Raw genomic sequence first — 15,790 nt, forward strand, 5'->3', positions numbered from 1 at the left:
TTCAAACCTGTGATTCTGCCTTCATAGATGGTTTTCCAGTCACACAGATCAGTTCTCAGTGGAGTTTGTGTTTAGTGTTATTGTGAAGTCAGTCCAGAATGGTGGAACATTGAAATGGGAGCTGAGAGGGTTGAAGTAAATGTAACAATGGCAGCTCTCATCTGAGAATGTCTGAGAATGACACTTCTCACACTGGGGAGTCCCAAGCCTTTCATTATGTTACCATGGTGATGTTGAATCTTCCACAGGGGTGTCTGAGCTCTCTTGTAGACATTTTTAGGGTCAGAGTGTACTGATGGACTTCTGGAACTTTTGGTAAAAATTAACTTGCATCTCGGCATCATAACAAGACTCAGCAAATTAGATGAACCGTAGAGGACAAAATATTTTAGTTCAGAAGTTTCGGGTCTGTAAGATTTTTTTTTTTTTTTTTTGAAAAGAAAGTAAAACTTTAAATCAGCAAGGATACATTAAATGATCAAAAGTGATTGAAAAGATGTTGCAAACGAAACAGCACAACTGATTTAACATAAATAAATATAAATAAATATTTCTTGAGCACCAAATCAGCATATTAGAATGATTTCTTAAGGATCATGTGACTTCAGCTTTGACTTGTCACAGTATTACTTTTGTTACTCAAATTAATGCAGCCTTGGTGTGCATAAGAGACTTCTTTTGTAAAAAGCATAAAAAATATTTACTATGTATCTATATCTTATAAATATATATATTCATATATAAATATGAAATTGCTTCTTTCTTAAATGTAAAATTTCTTCAACATAAAATTATTTTTCAATTATTTTTCTATTCCAATTCATTTTTGAAATATAATTATTTACACAGTTTTCTTGTTTTCATTACAAATTTATGTAAAAATATATTAAATCATTTAGCCATTTCTAACAGGTTAAGTAAATGTAATGAATATAAGCTAATATAGTGCATATATTTAGTGAAATGCTCCCCTCTAGAGTTAATTTCTCTAGTGAACTAACATGCTGTGGACACTAAATGACTTGCCTGAGGTAAATGTAATGCTATGTGAGATATTATTCTCAAGCTTATTAATCAAGTCTTATTGATGTCTTTCCGCGGTTGAAACACTGGTTGAGAGATTACACGTAAACATATTTATGCATAGATCATCTGTTCTTATGCGCTTTTTCCTGTTGTGGCGGTTAGCAAACAGCGTTGCATTACCATGCACGCCCCCTTCTGGATTGGAGTGTGGATCGCCTGTGACTGACTGTATGCACCAAACCGTGATGTCCATACTGAGAAAAGACGAATACATGTACCATTACAACCCATGTGTTATATAAAAAATGATATATATATATATATATATATATATATATATATATATATATATATATAATAATATATATGTGTGTGTGTGTGTAAAATTCATTGTATATTCATATTTATTACTCATACAAGAAATATTTGCTCAATGCTGCATTTGACCAATTGGAATCAGAAAATTACAGATATCCATGTAATAGATGGATAAGGAATTGTTTTATGTTTTAAATGCCTCCCTTACTTGCTTCCACCTTCGTTCTTTCTCGATCTTTCTTTTTACTCTTTTTCTTCTTCTCTCTCAGGCATTTGTGGAGAATAATCCTGCCATCCGGTGGTGCCCGCGGGCTGGCTGTGATAGAGCGGTGCGATTGGCTGGGCAGGGACCAGGTGCCAGCACCTCTGACCCGCTCAGTTTTCCTCGCCTCCAGGCCCCTGCGGTGGACTGTGGAAAAGGCCATCTCTTCTGCTGGTCAGTGCCAGTCATTGATACAAATCTCTCAAGCCATAGTACCAGAGGAGAGAATTTATGATTCTGAACAAAAACTCCAGTTTACTTGAACATGATTTATTGGGCTCATATTCAAGAATGTGTGTTTGTATGTATGTTCTGCTCATAGTGGTCTCTGCCGATGCAGCTGGCTGAGTTTCTCTTCCCCACAGCTCTGGTCCTTATGTCCCCTACACACAAACACATAGACACATACACACACCCACATAGTAGGCTCGTATCTCATCACTGCCTGTGCCAGATCTTAGCATTATATTTGAGTCAAAACACCCTCCTCCCTTTTTCATAAACAAACATTTCATCTGTCTGAGTGAATATGGATTGAATCTAATATGGAAGGGCATTGCCTAGACTGAAGCTGTCATTTAAAGGCATTTGCGGTCAACAGTCTGCCAACGTTGTGTTTAATAGCAGTGGTTCTCAACTGGTGGGTCACAGTTCTGTTCTGAGTGGATCATGGATAACAAGAAAAACAGTGCTAAATGTTAAACTAGAACATCTCAGACTTCTGAACTTGGAGGGTTACGGATCAAAAACTGTTACATTACACCATGTTAATATGTTAGCATAGATTAGTCTTTTGCTCATGTTTGACACAGATTTATCCCTAAAAAGCCATTCCTCCACCAATTCAAATGCATAGAACAGAAATAAGATATTCACTTGAAATGGAATTTCCCTCATACTTAGGCCTGACATCATGCTGGTGTTTCTCCTCACAGGGAGTGCCAAGGAGAGGCCCATGAACCATGTGACTGCCAAACTTGGAAGATGTGGCTTCAGAAAGTCTCTGACATGAAACCAGAAGAGCGTGAGCATGTTTTCCTGTATACTTTGCAGTAACCACTTAGATAAATTTTTTTAAAGTGCTGTTCCTACCTGCCCAAAAATTGTTTTGGATCTCAGGCATCTTTATTTCTGTCTTTTTCCATTTCAGTGGCAGGTGTAAGTGAGGCGTATGAAGATGCTGCCAACTGCCTGTGGTTACTCACCAACTCCAAATCTTGTGCCAACTGCAAATCTCCCATTCAGAAGAATGAGGGCTGTAACCACATGCAATGTGCCAAGGTTATTTGTGTAATAACAATAATAGAATTTATTTATATACCAGGTTAAGTATGGGGCGGAGGCATGGAGTTTTTCAGAGGTGTAGAATGCAGGCTTGACGAGAGTTGGTGTGAACTTTGGAAGTGAACAAAGGGTCAAACATGATACCAAGGAAGTTTGAAAGGGATCGTCAAAAGCTTAAATCAAAATTGGCCCACTTAGTTTTAATTCTGCTTTTTTATTTAAGAAACTTATCAGTGCCACAGACCAAAATGAGTGGGAGGGTATGGATCAGAGGAGGTGGTAAAATAAATCTCATCAGCGAAGCAGCTATAACTAAGACCATTATGGCTGGTGATTTGACAAATAGAAAGTTTGTAGATTATGAAAAGGAGAGGGCCAAGAACAGAACCTTGGGGGACACCTTGACTGGGGTGTCATGTTTCTCAGTAGAGATGAAATATTATCTTCCTGGAGGAAGTAAACCAGGAGAGAATTGTGCAGACATGGCTGTGAGCCAAGAAAAGTGTAAATTAAGACCAAAAAAGTGGAACTTTGGATGAAAAACTGGAATTGGAAAAAAATTGGAAGGGTCTATAAGGATTATTTGAAACCATTGAATGTAAGCTTTGCCCCTTATCATTATGGTCTTTCATGTTATATCATAATTAAATGTTATTGTAAAGATAAAGATTTGTTTCTAAAGGTTCTGCCTCTGCAACAGTGGGCTGACGTTAAATCATTTTAAGAATAATGGATGAGGAATTCTTGATAAATCTCTTAAAGAACAAGAAATGCATATGTGTGCCTTAGGATGTAATGCTTTACTGTACATTCAATCTCGATCAGCCTGAAACAAGGTTACTAAACAGAGAAAGACTTTGCAAATACTAGCACTCCAAAAATAAAAAGTGAGAGAGATAGTTTCCTAGCAACACACATAATCCCTGCTGTCAGAATCCCACAACTCCCAGTGTGCCTCCTGCTAGACTGATAAATGCATTTTCTTGTGACGTAATAAAAGTAGACTAATGGTTTGTTTTAGCATAGGTGTTATTAATAAAAAATGTTTGTGTGTCTGTTTATGTGTCTGTACAGTGCAAGTATGATTTCTGCTGGATCTGTCTGGAAGAATGGAAAAAACACAGTTCCTCTACTGGAGGATACTACCGTTGCACACGATATGAGGTCATTCAGCAGGTGGAGGAGCAGTCTAAAGAGATGACTGTTGAGGTACACATTGTTTACTCATGGTGCTCATGTTTTATAAATTAGCTCTATACATTTAAAGCACCACACAGATGTAAAGGTGTACATTTATATATTTATTAAACATTATAAGATTGATAATAGAGCTTTTTTTAATACTGAAGAAAGATAAAGATCTCTCTGAGTATGCCTGAACTTTTACACACGCTTAAATATTATTATTATTATTATTATTTTTTGCAGGCAGAGAAGAAACACAAGAACTTCCAGGAATTGGATCGCTTCATGCACTATTACACACGCTTTAAGAACCACGAGCACAGCTACCAGGTAAAAGTCTACAAAGATCAGCCTGATTTTACATACGATCTTCGACTAAACATAATTAGGTCTGGTTCACAATGCAGCTTAGTCTGGCCAAGTACCACCTTGACTGGAAGAGACCGTCTGAATGGCATATAAAGTGAATAACCACAGTTTTTGTTTTTACACAATGTTTATCAAAAAAAGATAATACCATAATAATAGACTGGTGTGAAACTTAAGCCGCTTTTCCACCGAAATTACCCAGAACAATTTGTCCCAGGAGCTTTTTTTCTAGGAACTTTTGCCCCCCCCCAGACCTGTTGCTGTCTGCATTTCCATCGCGGTCTAAAGTACCGTGAAGATTAAGTCCGGTGACGTAGGACTGCTCGCAACTTTCCAGTCCCCTCTGGATTTCGTCCTCCACATATAAGCTTAATAAAGCCTGAACCTTGTCGCCGGTCCATCTGTCATATAACTCCATTGTTGATTCCAATAGCAGACAGGTACTGCACACACCGTAACAGACAAAATTGTGGTTGAAATAAAATGCTGTGTGGAGTCAACCAATCAAAATGCTGCATGAACTCAACCAATCAGCATGTTCAGCGCCCAAATCCCACCCCCAAAAGTCCCTGGAACTTTGAAAAAGTACTACCTCGCGAGCAGGGACTGTCTGTGGGGAAAATTTTTACCCGAAACTTCATTTAGACCCTGGTTCCTGCGTTCGAAACACACAGAGTACCACCCCAAAGTCCCTAGTTCCTGGGGAAAGTTCCGGTGGTGGAATCACGGCTTTTCTCAACCCTAGTTTTATCAACCCAGTACCTTTTAATCATGACTTTTTTGTGACCGGTTAAAGATCCTATGTATCCTTACTCACAGATATTGCATAAAGCCGGGCAATCAGATTAGAGCTTGCCAGATCATGAAAGTTCTTTGCAGTTTTGTGTAGAATATGCATCATATGGTCAATGAGCAGAATTTTGGCAGTCCGTGGACTGACATTAGATGTGACTTTAGAGGCAAATGGTCTTTAAAACAATATATCTTATATTAATCTATGTTGCCCTGTCCTACAGCTTGAAGAACGCCTGCTTAAGACAGCCAAAGACAAGATGGAACAACTGAGCAAAGTTCTGAGTGGAAGTAAGATGCAAAACCACACTTGTATAATGTTAATAAATTATTTCCAAGCCATGTTAATGCATGGTCAACTTTGTGTCCTTTCCCTTTGTTAAAATTTACAGACTGGAAGTACTCTGTAGAGAATATAACTTATTTCTTCATTCTGACAGTGATTCCCTCTACATTTAGCTGCAGTTCAAGTTTAATACATGGTGTTGTAGACTTTTTAAATTATATTTTAACTCCTGTATTGTATTGCTGTGTTGTTGCAGGAGAAGGAGGCCCTCCAGACACTACTTTCATTGAAGATGCAGTGCACGAACTACTTAAAACTCGTCGTATTCTCAAGTGCTCTTACCCTTACGGGTTCTTTCTGGAGCCCAAAAGCACAAAGAAGGAAATATTTGAACTTATGCAGGTCAGTAACACAGATGCTAATCTTATGACATGCTTAACGTGTGCGTTCTGAGTTCGTGACAACGCAGTACTCTTATTTTTCTTATTAGACTGACTTGGAAATGGTGACTGAAGATCTTGCACAGAAAGTCAACCGGCCTTACCTCCGCACACCTCGTCATAAGATAATCCGCGCCGCCTGCCTGGTGCAGCAAAAGAGGCAGGAGTTTCTGGCATCTGTGGCAAGAGGTGTGGCACCCAACGATTCACCTGAAGCCCCTCGACGCAGGTAAGATCCTCTTCCCCAATGACAAGCTTCTTAAAATAGTTTAAAGTTAACATAACTGCATTTGCTACCGAGAATGGCAAGATTTTAGAAAGGCTGATTAGGCTGCATTGCCTGCAATGACTAAATAGCTTTTTGGCTATTGGTTAACATCCTGTTTGTGCCGCACATATCTATGTATGGCCCAGGTGATGTCAGATTAAAAAGGCAAGTCGTTTCAAGAAAGTTCAAGATACTTCATGGTCAATGAGTCAATGTTATGTTGCTCATCTTTTGTCCAGGTCTATTAATTTATTTTAAAAACACTTAAAAAACACATACAATTACTTAAATACACCTCTTCTATGATTGACATGTTTTTTTTTTTATTTCCGAATAAAAATTAGTAAAATATATATATATATATATAAATTTTTTAGCATTTTTTAACTGTCCTGATACCATATTATTAAAAAAAATATCTTGTTAAAAGGATGACATTTTTCAAAGGAAAAACTTAAGTCAATTGGTATATTTATAATAATCTTTTATAGTCTTTTATTATCATTTTGGGATAAAAAGTTGTGAGGCAGTTTTGTAAAAATATTATAAGTATTTAAAAATCTTTTGTCCACCAAACTAATGCTGTATGATGCAACCAGCATAGAGGACAAAACCAAAACGGGAACCTTGAAAAATATATTTGATGCATTTTTTAAAAAAATAATAAAGATGTATATTTGTTGGTCATACCACATTTGTGGAGTCTTTAAATTTAAACTTTAAAAACTTTCAAATTTGAAAATGAAATAAAAGTTTTTAAAAATCATATGAAACCAACATAAAAACAATGTACATTTCTAAGAACTTACCGTGTGTGTTTAAACTAGATTTTTAAAAGACATAGCAAACACAATTCTGTGAAATGAAAGAAAATAGGGTCAATTTTGATAACGTATTGTATTTCAGCACTAGTATTGTATTTCCTATGAGCTGCTTTTCCTTTGTAACACAACAACACCTGCAGCCTAAAAATGTAATGGAACTTAATTCTTTTTTTGTTTGCGTTTACAGTTTTGCTGGTGGAACATGGGACTGGGAGTACTTGGGTTTCGCCTCTCCCGAGGTAACTGTTTTGTTTTGCTTGTTTTGAGACTTTGGCCATAGTTTGTGAAAGAGTGTCTTTGTTAAATGTATATTTGTGGCCAACTTAGTTGGTGTAGGGTGCCTGAAGTTTTGCCAGAGTGCTTACCGGCCTATAGAACAAGATGTAGTCCTGTTGCAGCAGTTGTGAATGTGTAAGACCTGTAATGTGCAGTTAAACAGTGTACCGCTATTTTGTTCTGATCTAAAGATCCAGAGGAATCATGCCTTTCTCGGGGGAATTGATCCGAGAGAGCACTGTCAATATACAGGAAGCCATCCGCAGGTATTAAAGAATCCTCATTAGACCCCATCTCAGGAACGGCTAAACGAACAGTGGAATGGCACCTGTCATATACACCCCATCACTTATGTCATTGTCAACTTTTATTTGGTCGCATGTTTTCTTTTTTCTGTTCATACTCTATTGCCGCTGTTTATATTTTTCAGACGATTGCTGTGCACTTCCGTTTAAGAATTCCGATGCTGTTTTAACATCATCTGGAAACCGAGATCTTTTTCTTTTCTATTCATATATCCTGACATGGTCTTCTAAAAGATGCCTTTGGTCTTGTAACTTCAAAAGGCAGTTTCCTGCTTTTTGCTTTGACTATGCCATGAAAGGTCATGAATTATGCGTTTTTGCAGACATTCCAAGGTGAACCAGGTCACCACTTCAGTCTGTATTGCTGGTTGCTGCTCTTCTTTTGAAATCATCTATGCAGGCTTTGGTGCAGTTTCATTTTGCTCTGGATTTATGGCTTGTGGAAAGAGGAATAATAGTGATGCACTTTATTCAACTTTTTTATTATTGATGCTTGAGCGTTACCCTCAGGAATGTATTTTTTTGTTTGTTTTGAGTTTGCTACCGTTGTTGCATGCTTATTGCATTCAGCTTCAGTTTGGTTTAGATTTGTCGAACTATGGTGAAAATAAATTTGGAAGAAGTGCAGTATAGATCAGTTATGATCGGTGATTAAATCCTAAATAGATTATACTAACATACACTGAAATGCCATATCTTGTTGGTTTTGTAGTAAATTTTATTACGGCGTGTCAGACTGTTTGGATATGTACATGATTTGAGGAGCTTAAAGGATTAGTTCTCCAAAAATTGAAAATTCTGGCATCATTTACTCTCCCTCATGTCAGTCCAAACTTGTTTGTCTCATTATTTTCATATAATACAAGAGGAAAAACCTTTAGTAATGCTGGTCACTCTTTTCTATTCAGTTAAAATGAATGAGACTGGAGCTTTCAAGGACACAAAACACCATAAAAATATAATAAAAGTGGTCCTTATGATTATATTATACACTGCCTGACCAAAAAAAAAAAAAAAAAAGTCGCTGTTTGGATTTTAATACTTAAGAATACTTAATACAAATACTTAAGAATCTATGAATGGATCATTATTATAGTGATTATTATGTTTCTAGCATGTTATATGTTTGGCAACGGTTCTTTTAACCCTTAAAGATAGAGTGTGTAGCTTTTCATTTCTTAAACAACCATGTAGAAGACACATCATGGCCATATTCCAGGATGACAATGTCAAGATTGTGAAAGAATGGTTCAGAGAGTATGAAGAATCATTTTCACACATGAATTGGCACCTCTGAGTCCAGACCTTAATATTATTAAAAGTATTTGGGATGTGCTGGAATAGACTTTACAGAGTGCTTACCTCTTGCATTGTCAATACAAGATCTTAGCCCAAAATTGATGCACCTCTTGATGGAAATAACATCACAACATTTATTTCCATCAAGAGGTGCATCAATTTTTGGTCAAGATTTGTATTGACAATGCAAGAGGTGAGCACTCTGTAAAGTCTCCTCCAGCACATCCCAAAAACTTACACTGAGGTTAAGGTCAGTGCCAATTCATGTGTGAAAATGATTCTTCATGCTCCCTCCCAACAATTCTTTCACAATTTGAGCCTGATGAATCTTGAGATTGTCATCCTGGAATATGACCATGATACATCTTGATACATGGTTGTTTAAGAAATTAAAAGCTACACACTCCATCTTTAAGGGTTAAAAGAACCATTGTCAAACATATAACATGCTAGAAAAATAATAATCACTGCAATAATGATCCATCCATAGACTCTTTAAGTATTTGCCTATTAAAATCCAAACGGCGACCGTTTTTTTTGGCCGGGCAGTGTTATTATATTATATTATATTATATTATATTATATTATATTATATTCTTCTGAAGCCATGATAGCTTTGTGTAATTTTTGTACATTATTAAAAATGGTCCTCACAGGTTTTAAACAACATGGTTAGTAATAATGACAGGATTACAAAATGTTTTGGTTGAGCCATTCCTATGAAAGGCTTTTTGATTTCTTCAAAATGTCTAACTGTTATTCTGAAATGATAGTGCCAAAAGCCCTGAACGCTGATGATGCCACACAACAGAATTCCTGTAGAGAGGTGTAGGATTCTTCTGAGAGTCTGACTTCTGTTCACAGGGTCCAGTGGGAATGCTGGTACACCTTTTGAAGCAGCTTTGAAATAAGGTTGTGTGTGGTTTTGTGTTGTAGGAGTATGCCGAATTCCAGTACAGGCGCAGACACAGGCAACGCAGGAGAGGAGACATGGCCAGCCTCCGCAGCAACACACCCGACCCTGATGACCCAAACCACAGCACTTTAGGTGCGTTTTGTGAACACATTCTCATTTTAGAGCCCATATTTGGTCCCACATGTATGCATTTAGTGCTCCATAGTTCAAGCAGCTGCAAGTAAAGTTTCAAGATTTTTTTGCGGTTCTTTGCACACTAAGCTTAGCAAAAAATGCACTGTAAATCTATTTATCACTTTCTTTTGCAATATAGGCTTCTTTTAAGCAGGATAAATTAATGGATTAAATCTATCAGGCCTGATAACACTTTCTATACAGTAAATCTGACTGAATCCAAATTGTTTAAGCAGTTTGTTTTAGTTTTGTGTTCCGTTCTCTGTTGATTTAATGATCACTTGGATGTGATTCACATCATGTATAGGGTTTGTAATCCCTTGTGAAAAACAAGTACACTTTCTTTTTAAAAGTGTACTTAAGTGTGTTGAAATGAAAGTGATGACTTGAGTGGTTTTATATTATATTATATTATATTATTACCAAAAAATTCCAGTAAGCAGTACCAATACCAGTACAATTTTGCAGTTCTCAATACCAGTTTTGGTACCAGAGCAAAAACGGTTGAAACTATTTTATTTAACTATTTGAAAATAAAAATATTAATTTAAATGAGTTTATTTATGATGATAATAATTTTAAGTAAATAATACATTTAAACAGCATGTAGCCTTCAAATGTTTATAAGTAAACAATGTTTATAAAAAGATCAAGTGAAAAATTAGTAATAAAATGGACAAAGAAACATACACATTACGTAGAACATAGAAGTGGCAGGTCAATTAGTTTGCATTTACACTCATAAGACTTAACGCACATCTATTTTCACATAGTATCAGATTGTTTTGTCCCGTCTGTTGCTATAGTTATGTCACTGTCAATCATTGCAGTTTTGGATGCAGTTACGCATTTAAATACCATTGTATATCCAGAAACTTTGCAGTGTACTGAGCAGCATGAAAAACAAAACTTTTATTCCAATTGTATATAGGTTATAAACAGAAAGCGAGCAGAGAGAGCTCCCTTTATAATCACTGAAGTTGTCAATCACTTAGGCTACATTCAGAGCCTGCTCACTGAGATCTACACTCTTCCGAAAACTCCCGCTATAATCAAAAAACCTGTCTACACTGCACAATGAATCTCTTATTTACATTTTGTTTACACTTTGTTAGTAATAATGAAAGGATTCACAAGCATGTAGTACTCTAAAGTGTGTGGCGATTCTAAACTCTAAAGCAGTGTTAAGCATATTCTGACTAACTTAAACACCTCTGATTGGCCATTGAGTTCATGCCCTCAACAGATTGGCTGTGATTGGCTACAATGATCCTTCAAAACACATTGTAAATAGAAACCTTTGTCGCTTCTTTGTCGTCACAGTTTTAAAATTTCAGTACTGACTTTGTTCCTAACGTCAATGGTTTATAATATATTTCTGAATAGACAGATGAAGACTGGAGGTCGACTGCACAAAATCCCACTGTAGATTATAACCTTATACTCAAGGTCACACTGATAATGGCCATAAATTATAAATCGGCAAAGGAAATATGTTGTATCTCTGAAATCACTGTGATAGCAAATCACACCATCCCAGCATTTTTCTCACCACCCCCCTTAATATCAATGAGTTCACAGTGAGTGGGTGTCCTTAGAGTTATTCCTTGGTATGCAAAATGAAGAAAAAGTAGAACTGCACTAGTCAACTAACTAAACAAATGATTTTCCATTTGTCTTGTATTACAGACACTCAAGAAATTGGTGGTGGTCAGAGACAGGGTCTACCCATGGTGAGTTGAGATCTTTTTAACAGAGGTTCTGTGGTAGAATGTCACAGGCGTTTATCTGAGAATCCTCAGCTGACAGTAACTTCTGATGTTTTACCCTACAGCCTCACAGTTCCCTGGATGAGGATGATCCGAATATCCTCTTGGCCATCCAGCTGTCTCTGCAGGAGTCTGGGATGACTGCAGGCCTTGCTGGCGTTGATGCTCAAGAGATCCTTGCTAATGAAGCATCTCTGGGGGCCATTGGAACATCCCTGCCCACACGGCTGGACCCGGTGCTGTGCGGGATAGATGTGCCCCGTGCTGCCCTAAGCAGCTCTGAGCTGCTAGAGGTGGGTGACAGCCTAAAGAAGCTGGGTAATATCAGTGGCCAGAATGTCCCTCTACGTTTCGACAATCTCAACAATCCTTCCTGTGAGTCTGCAGAGGATCCCTTCCAAGCTCCTTCGGGACGTATGGAAACCTCTGATTTCGGTTCAGACAACGCCAACCTTCTAGGCAACATCATGGCTTGGTTTCACGACATGAATCCGCAGAATATCAGTTTGGTTCCTTCAGCCGGTGCAACTCACCAGGAATTCGCCGCTCAGTCGGCGAGGATGATGTCAGAGCAGACCGAGTGCGCCATTCCACAGTGGACAACAGGGGGTAATACAGAGGCGGAGCACGAGTTTGACTCCGGTATCGTCGTGGGAGAGCGTGAGCCTGTCAGGCCGACACAGCTAGACCTAGTAGGTCTTGATATGTGTCCGGTACCTCCTTCATCCATTGAGTTGGGTGAAACTCCGAGCGGTTCAAACCCGTGTCGCTCCGATACCCCAAAATGTGACTCCGACCCCGACCAGCCTAGCAGTAGCTCCTCTGAATGGGAGGGTCAAGTACACCTTGTATGAAAGATTGACTTCACCCACTAGTTAAGCCACTTATCTGATGAAGTAGCTGCCGGATTCCAAACCCGGGGAACAAGATTAATCCTGACGAGAAGCTTTGTATTGTCAGATATGTAGAAATTGAAACCGAGATATGTAAAGAGGTCGTTTTTGAGTACTCATTCAGTACTCGTGTGTTTTAGGCCTTTGTGCTTACGAGGCATGTGTTCTTTGCTCACTAAAAACTCTTTCCGATCCTGGAGTGTTAAACACTTTTAAAAGAGTCAGCAACTGAACCAGAAAGAGATATGAAGACGAGGCGGGAAGTGAGGTAGCCAGAAAAATCTACTGTATAGAACAGGATAGTATTGGGTGCGAGTTCCTGTTCATCTGATTATAAAGGATGTAAAGATACTGTAGGTGCCAAAAACACTGGCTTGTACACGCCGTGTGGACGGTGTGCTGATCGTGCCTGCTGCTGAGGGCCTAGTCGCCCTGTTGAGTACACTATCCTTCCTTTAAACTAGACCTGTAGTATCAGAGAAGTACACATCAGCATCACACTCATAAGAGTTGTGAGGCTGATAATCACAGAAACTAAAAGAACAGTAATTCTAGTTGCAGTCAACACTTCTTTTTCGATCAAACGTAATCACTGTAATCCGTCATTGATTAATTAGAACGGAAAGTACCGGCAAGGTTAAACTTGGATCAGGACTGCCGCACCGGCTCTAGAAAACGTTTTCTCTTTGCAACTTATCACAGTGCCTTTTCTGTGAAACTTCTCTTTATTTATAGCCGCGCTCAGAGCCCAGAGTGTGGGAAGTTCCAATACACATTGTACTTGTACTTTCAGGTGGCGATTAAGCAAACTGAGCTCAATGTTTTATAAAAGACATTTTTATATATGTTCGGTTCCTTTCGCATGCCTCTGGCCCCTTCCCCCAGGGTGTTTTTAAAGCAATTATTTAAAAACAAAAAAGCGAAAGAATGAATAAACACATTCGCGGATTATATCCATCTATATTTAATGACATACTAAACGTGTGTTAAGATGTGATATCCACGTGGAAACAGTGTGTAAAAATCAAATTCTCAGATTTAAAATGTCAGATAAAAATCCATAGATGTGGTCCAGGTGCATCTCTGATAGAAAATTATGAATATGTTTATTTTGCTTTTGTTTTTTCAAGATGCACCACTTTTCAAAACCATGTTTTCTCCTCAGAATATCTAAGGTCTCGTCTATGGATCTTTCGGTAGAGGCAGACGCGTCTCAATGTGGTGGCCAGAAGCTGTTTTAGCTGCAGATTTACAGTACGTTTCTACACACGGTGGAGCTTACCCACAATTACGATTTTTTTTTTTACGATTAATTTAACTGTGGTATTTCTCTACAATAAATTATGGAAATTATTTTCTATTTATTTGAAATTGAATGTCCTTAAAATTGAATGAAGATAAAGTTAACAACGAAAAAAAAAAGCAAAAACAAATGAGCGCCAATATATATATTTTTGTTGTGTATATATCAAACTGTAATAACACAGTGCCACTTTTCAATATCTGCTTATTACTTAAAATGCGAATGCTGAGATAATTGTTAAAAGCCATTCAAATAAATTAACAGAATGTTTTTTTGATTTGCTTTCCTTTTCTTGCGAACACCTGGCCAACTTATCAACAGACGAAACTATCATTTCAGCTAAATCACAGCAGCACTGAGTTTTAAGCACTTCAGAAAAATTGCACAAAATTATCTCACATTTCAGCCTTGGAATAACCCATTTTAGCTCATAGGTTTGCTGTTATATTGGCGGTTTTAGCTGTGGGTTTGATCGAGCAGGCGCCTGATGCTTTATTGTGGGCTTGATGTCATAAGTATGTTGAATCTGACCTTATGTCCTAATGCAGTATTGCATTGCATAAAACTTTACAAAGTGAAAATGAAGGCAAACCTGTTCGCAAAGTGTTTTTTGGAATCATTCCATTCGTTTGGAGGAGTGCAAACATGATTTTTTTTCCGGTATGTACAGTATGTATGTGTGATCGGAATCAGTTAAACTCACTAAATCGCAGTATTTCTTCGGACTAATGTATGTCGCCAAAGGTGGAGGTGGAGCTGATGTCTGTTCAAATGAAGCATATGGTAGATTTTCAACCTCTGTCCAAACATGACAAAAAAAGTGAATGACAAAAGTTGTTCTGTATGTGACAGTATGCTGTGCATTAAGTAATTATAATAAAAATAGATCATGTTTTCTTGACAAAAGACCTTTCGAGTGTCAAGGCTATTGTTTGGGGGAGGGGGGTGGCTATTATTTGTGGGGCAAGTAAAGCACATTTTGTAACCCATTACAGATTTTATATTGTTAAACATCTAATCCTTGAAATGGTATTTGCACTTTCATAATCTTTACTTGATACATTCCCAATTTATATGGAAAATACAAATGTGTGATGTTTGGCCAATGAATTGGACCGATTTGAGTGTGAATCTTAATAAAGTTGCTAAGACAAGTTCAGTTGTAAAAGTGGTAGTATTCTTTGAACATAACCTACAGTGAAAGCCCAGGTGCAAAATCAACATGCAGAGGAAAAATGAACAACAGCTACAACTATTGTTATTATTACCTTATTATTATTAACCTCAGACTTGCCTTCAGATTAGATTTTTTTGTATTTAATAATAATATTTATGTGTTAAATATGTGTTAAATTATAAAAAGTATGGCTTATAGCACAAATATTAAGGAACTGTTATTATTTAAGTAAGGGATAATCCACAGCTAACTGTGCATTAAGCAATTTTAATGCATGAAGTGGAAGCAAAGAACCAGCGGACGCAAAGCGGAGAGTGATTGCATTCAAATTGTGTAATGCACAGTTAGCTGTGAATTATCCCATTTATACCATGGTCATTTGCCAGCATTGACAATCTAAAGCTGTTATTGATGTTTGCAGTGCAATATTTGACCGGAAGGGTATGACTGTTATTTTCGTCAGTTTGATCTAGCATTCTGGCCGTTTTGAATCAGACACAGAGATAAAGTATTGCGTAAGATTACATTTATTTGAAAGAATCGATTATAGCATTTATTTGAATTAGGGCAGTCAAAATTAATTATTTTGAGTTTACATTTTTTTTTTTCAGTTTAATGCGTTAA

General features: G+C 37.4%; 1 protein-coding gene across 3 annotated transcripts in view; it reads left to right on the plus strand.

The window, feature by feature from the left end:
• The window catches only part of ankib1b (ankyrin repeat and IBR domain containing 1b), a 31,909-nt gene extending 16,766 nt beyond the window's left edge, over positions 1-15,143 (plus strand). For all 3 annotated transcript variants that reach the window (XM_051865291.1, XM_051865292.1, XM_051865290.1), the window contains 12 exons: positions 1,614-1,780; positions 2,542-2,630; positions 2,757-2,887; positions 3,965-4,099; positions 4,319-4,405; positions 5,461-5,527; positions 5,779-5,924; positions 6,013-6,191; positions 7,242-7,293; positions 9,871-9,982; positions 11,714-11,757; positions 11,859-15,143. In XM_051865291.1, coding sequence (XP_051721251.1) covers positions 1,614-1,780; positions 2,542-2,630; positions 2,757-2,887; positions 3,965-4,099; positions 4,319-4,405; positions 5,461-5,527; positions 5,779-5,924; positions 6,013-6,191; positions 7,242-7,293; positions 9,871-9,982; positions 11,714-11,757; positions 11,859-12,647 — 1,998 coding nt within the window. In that variant the 3' untranslated portion in view covers positions 12,648-15,143. The remainder of the gene's footprint in view (positions 1-1,613; positions 1,781-2,541; positions 2,631-2,756; positions 2,888-3,964; positions 4,100-4,318; positions 4,406-5,460; positions 5,528-5,778; positions 5,925-6,012; positions 6,192-7,241; positions 7,294-9,870; positions 9,983-11,713; positions 11,758-11,858) is intronic.
• Positions 15,144-15,790: the final 647 nt, after the last annotated feature.

Source organism: Ctenopharyngodon idella, chromosome 16 (genome assembly GCF_019924925.1).
Source record: "Ctenopharyngodon idella isolate HZGC_01 chromosome 16, HZGC01, whole genome shotgun sequence".
Taxonomy (NCBI): Eukaryota; Metazoa; Chordata; class Actinopteri; order Cypriniformes; family Xenocyprididae; genus Ctenopharyngodon; species Ctenopharyngodon idella.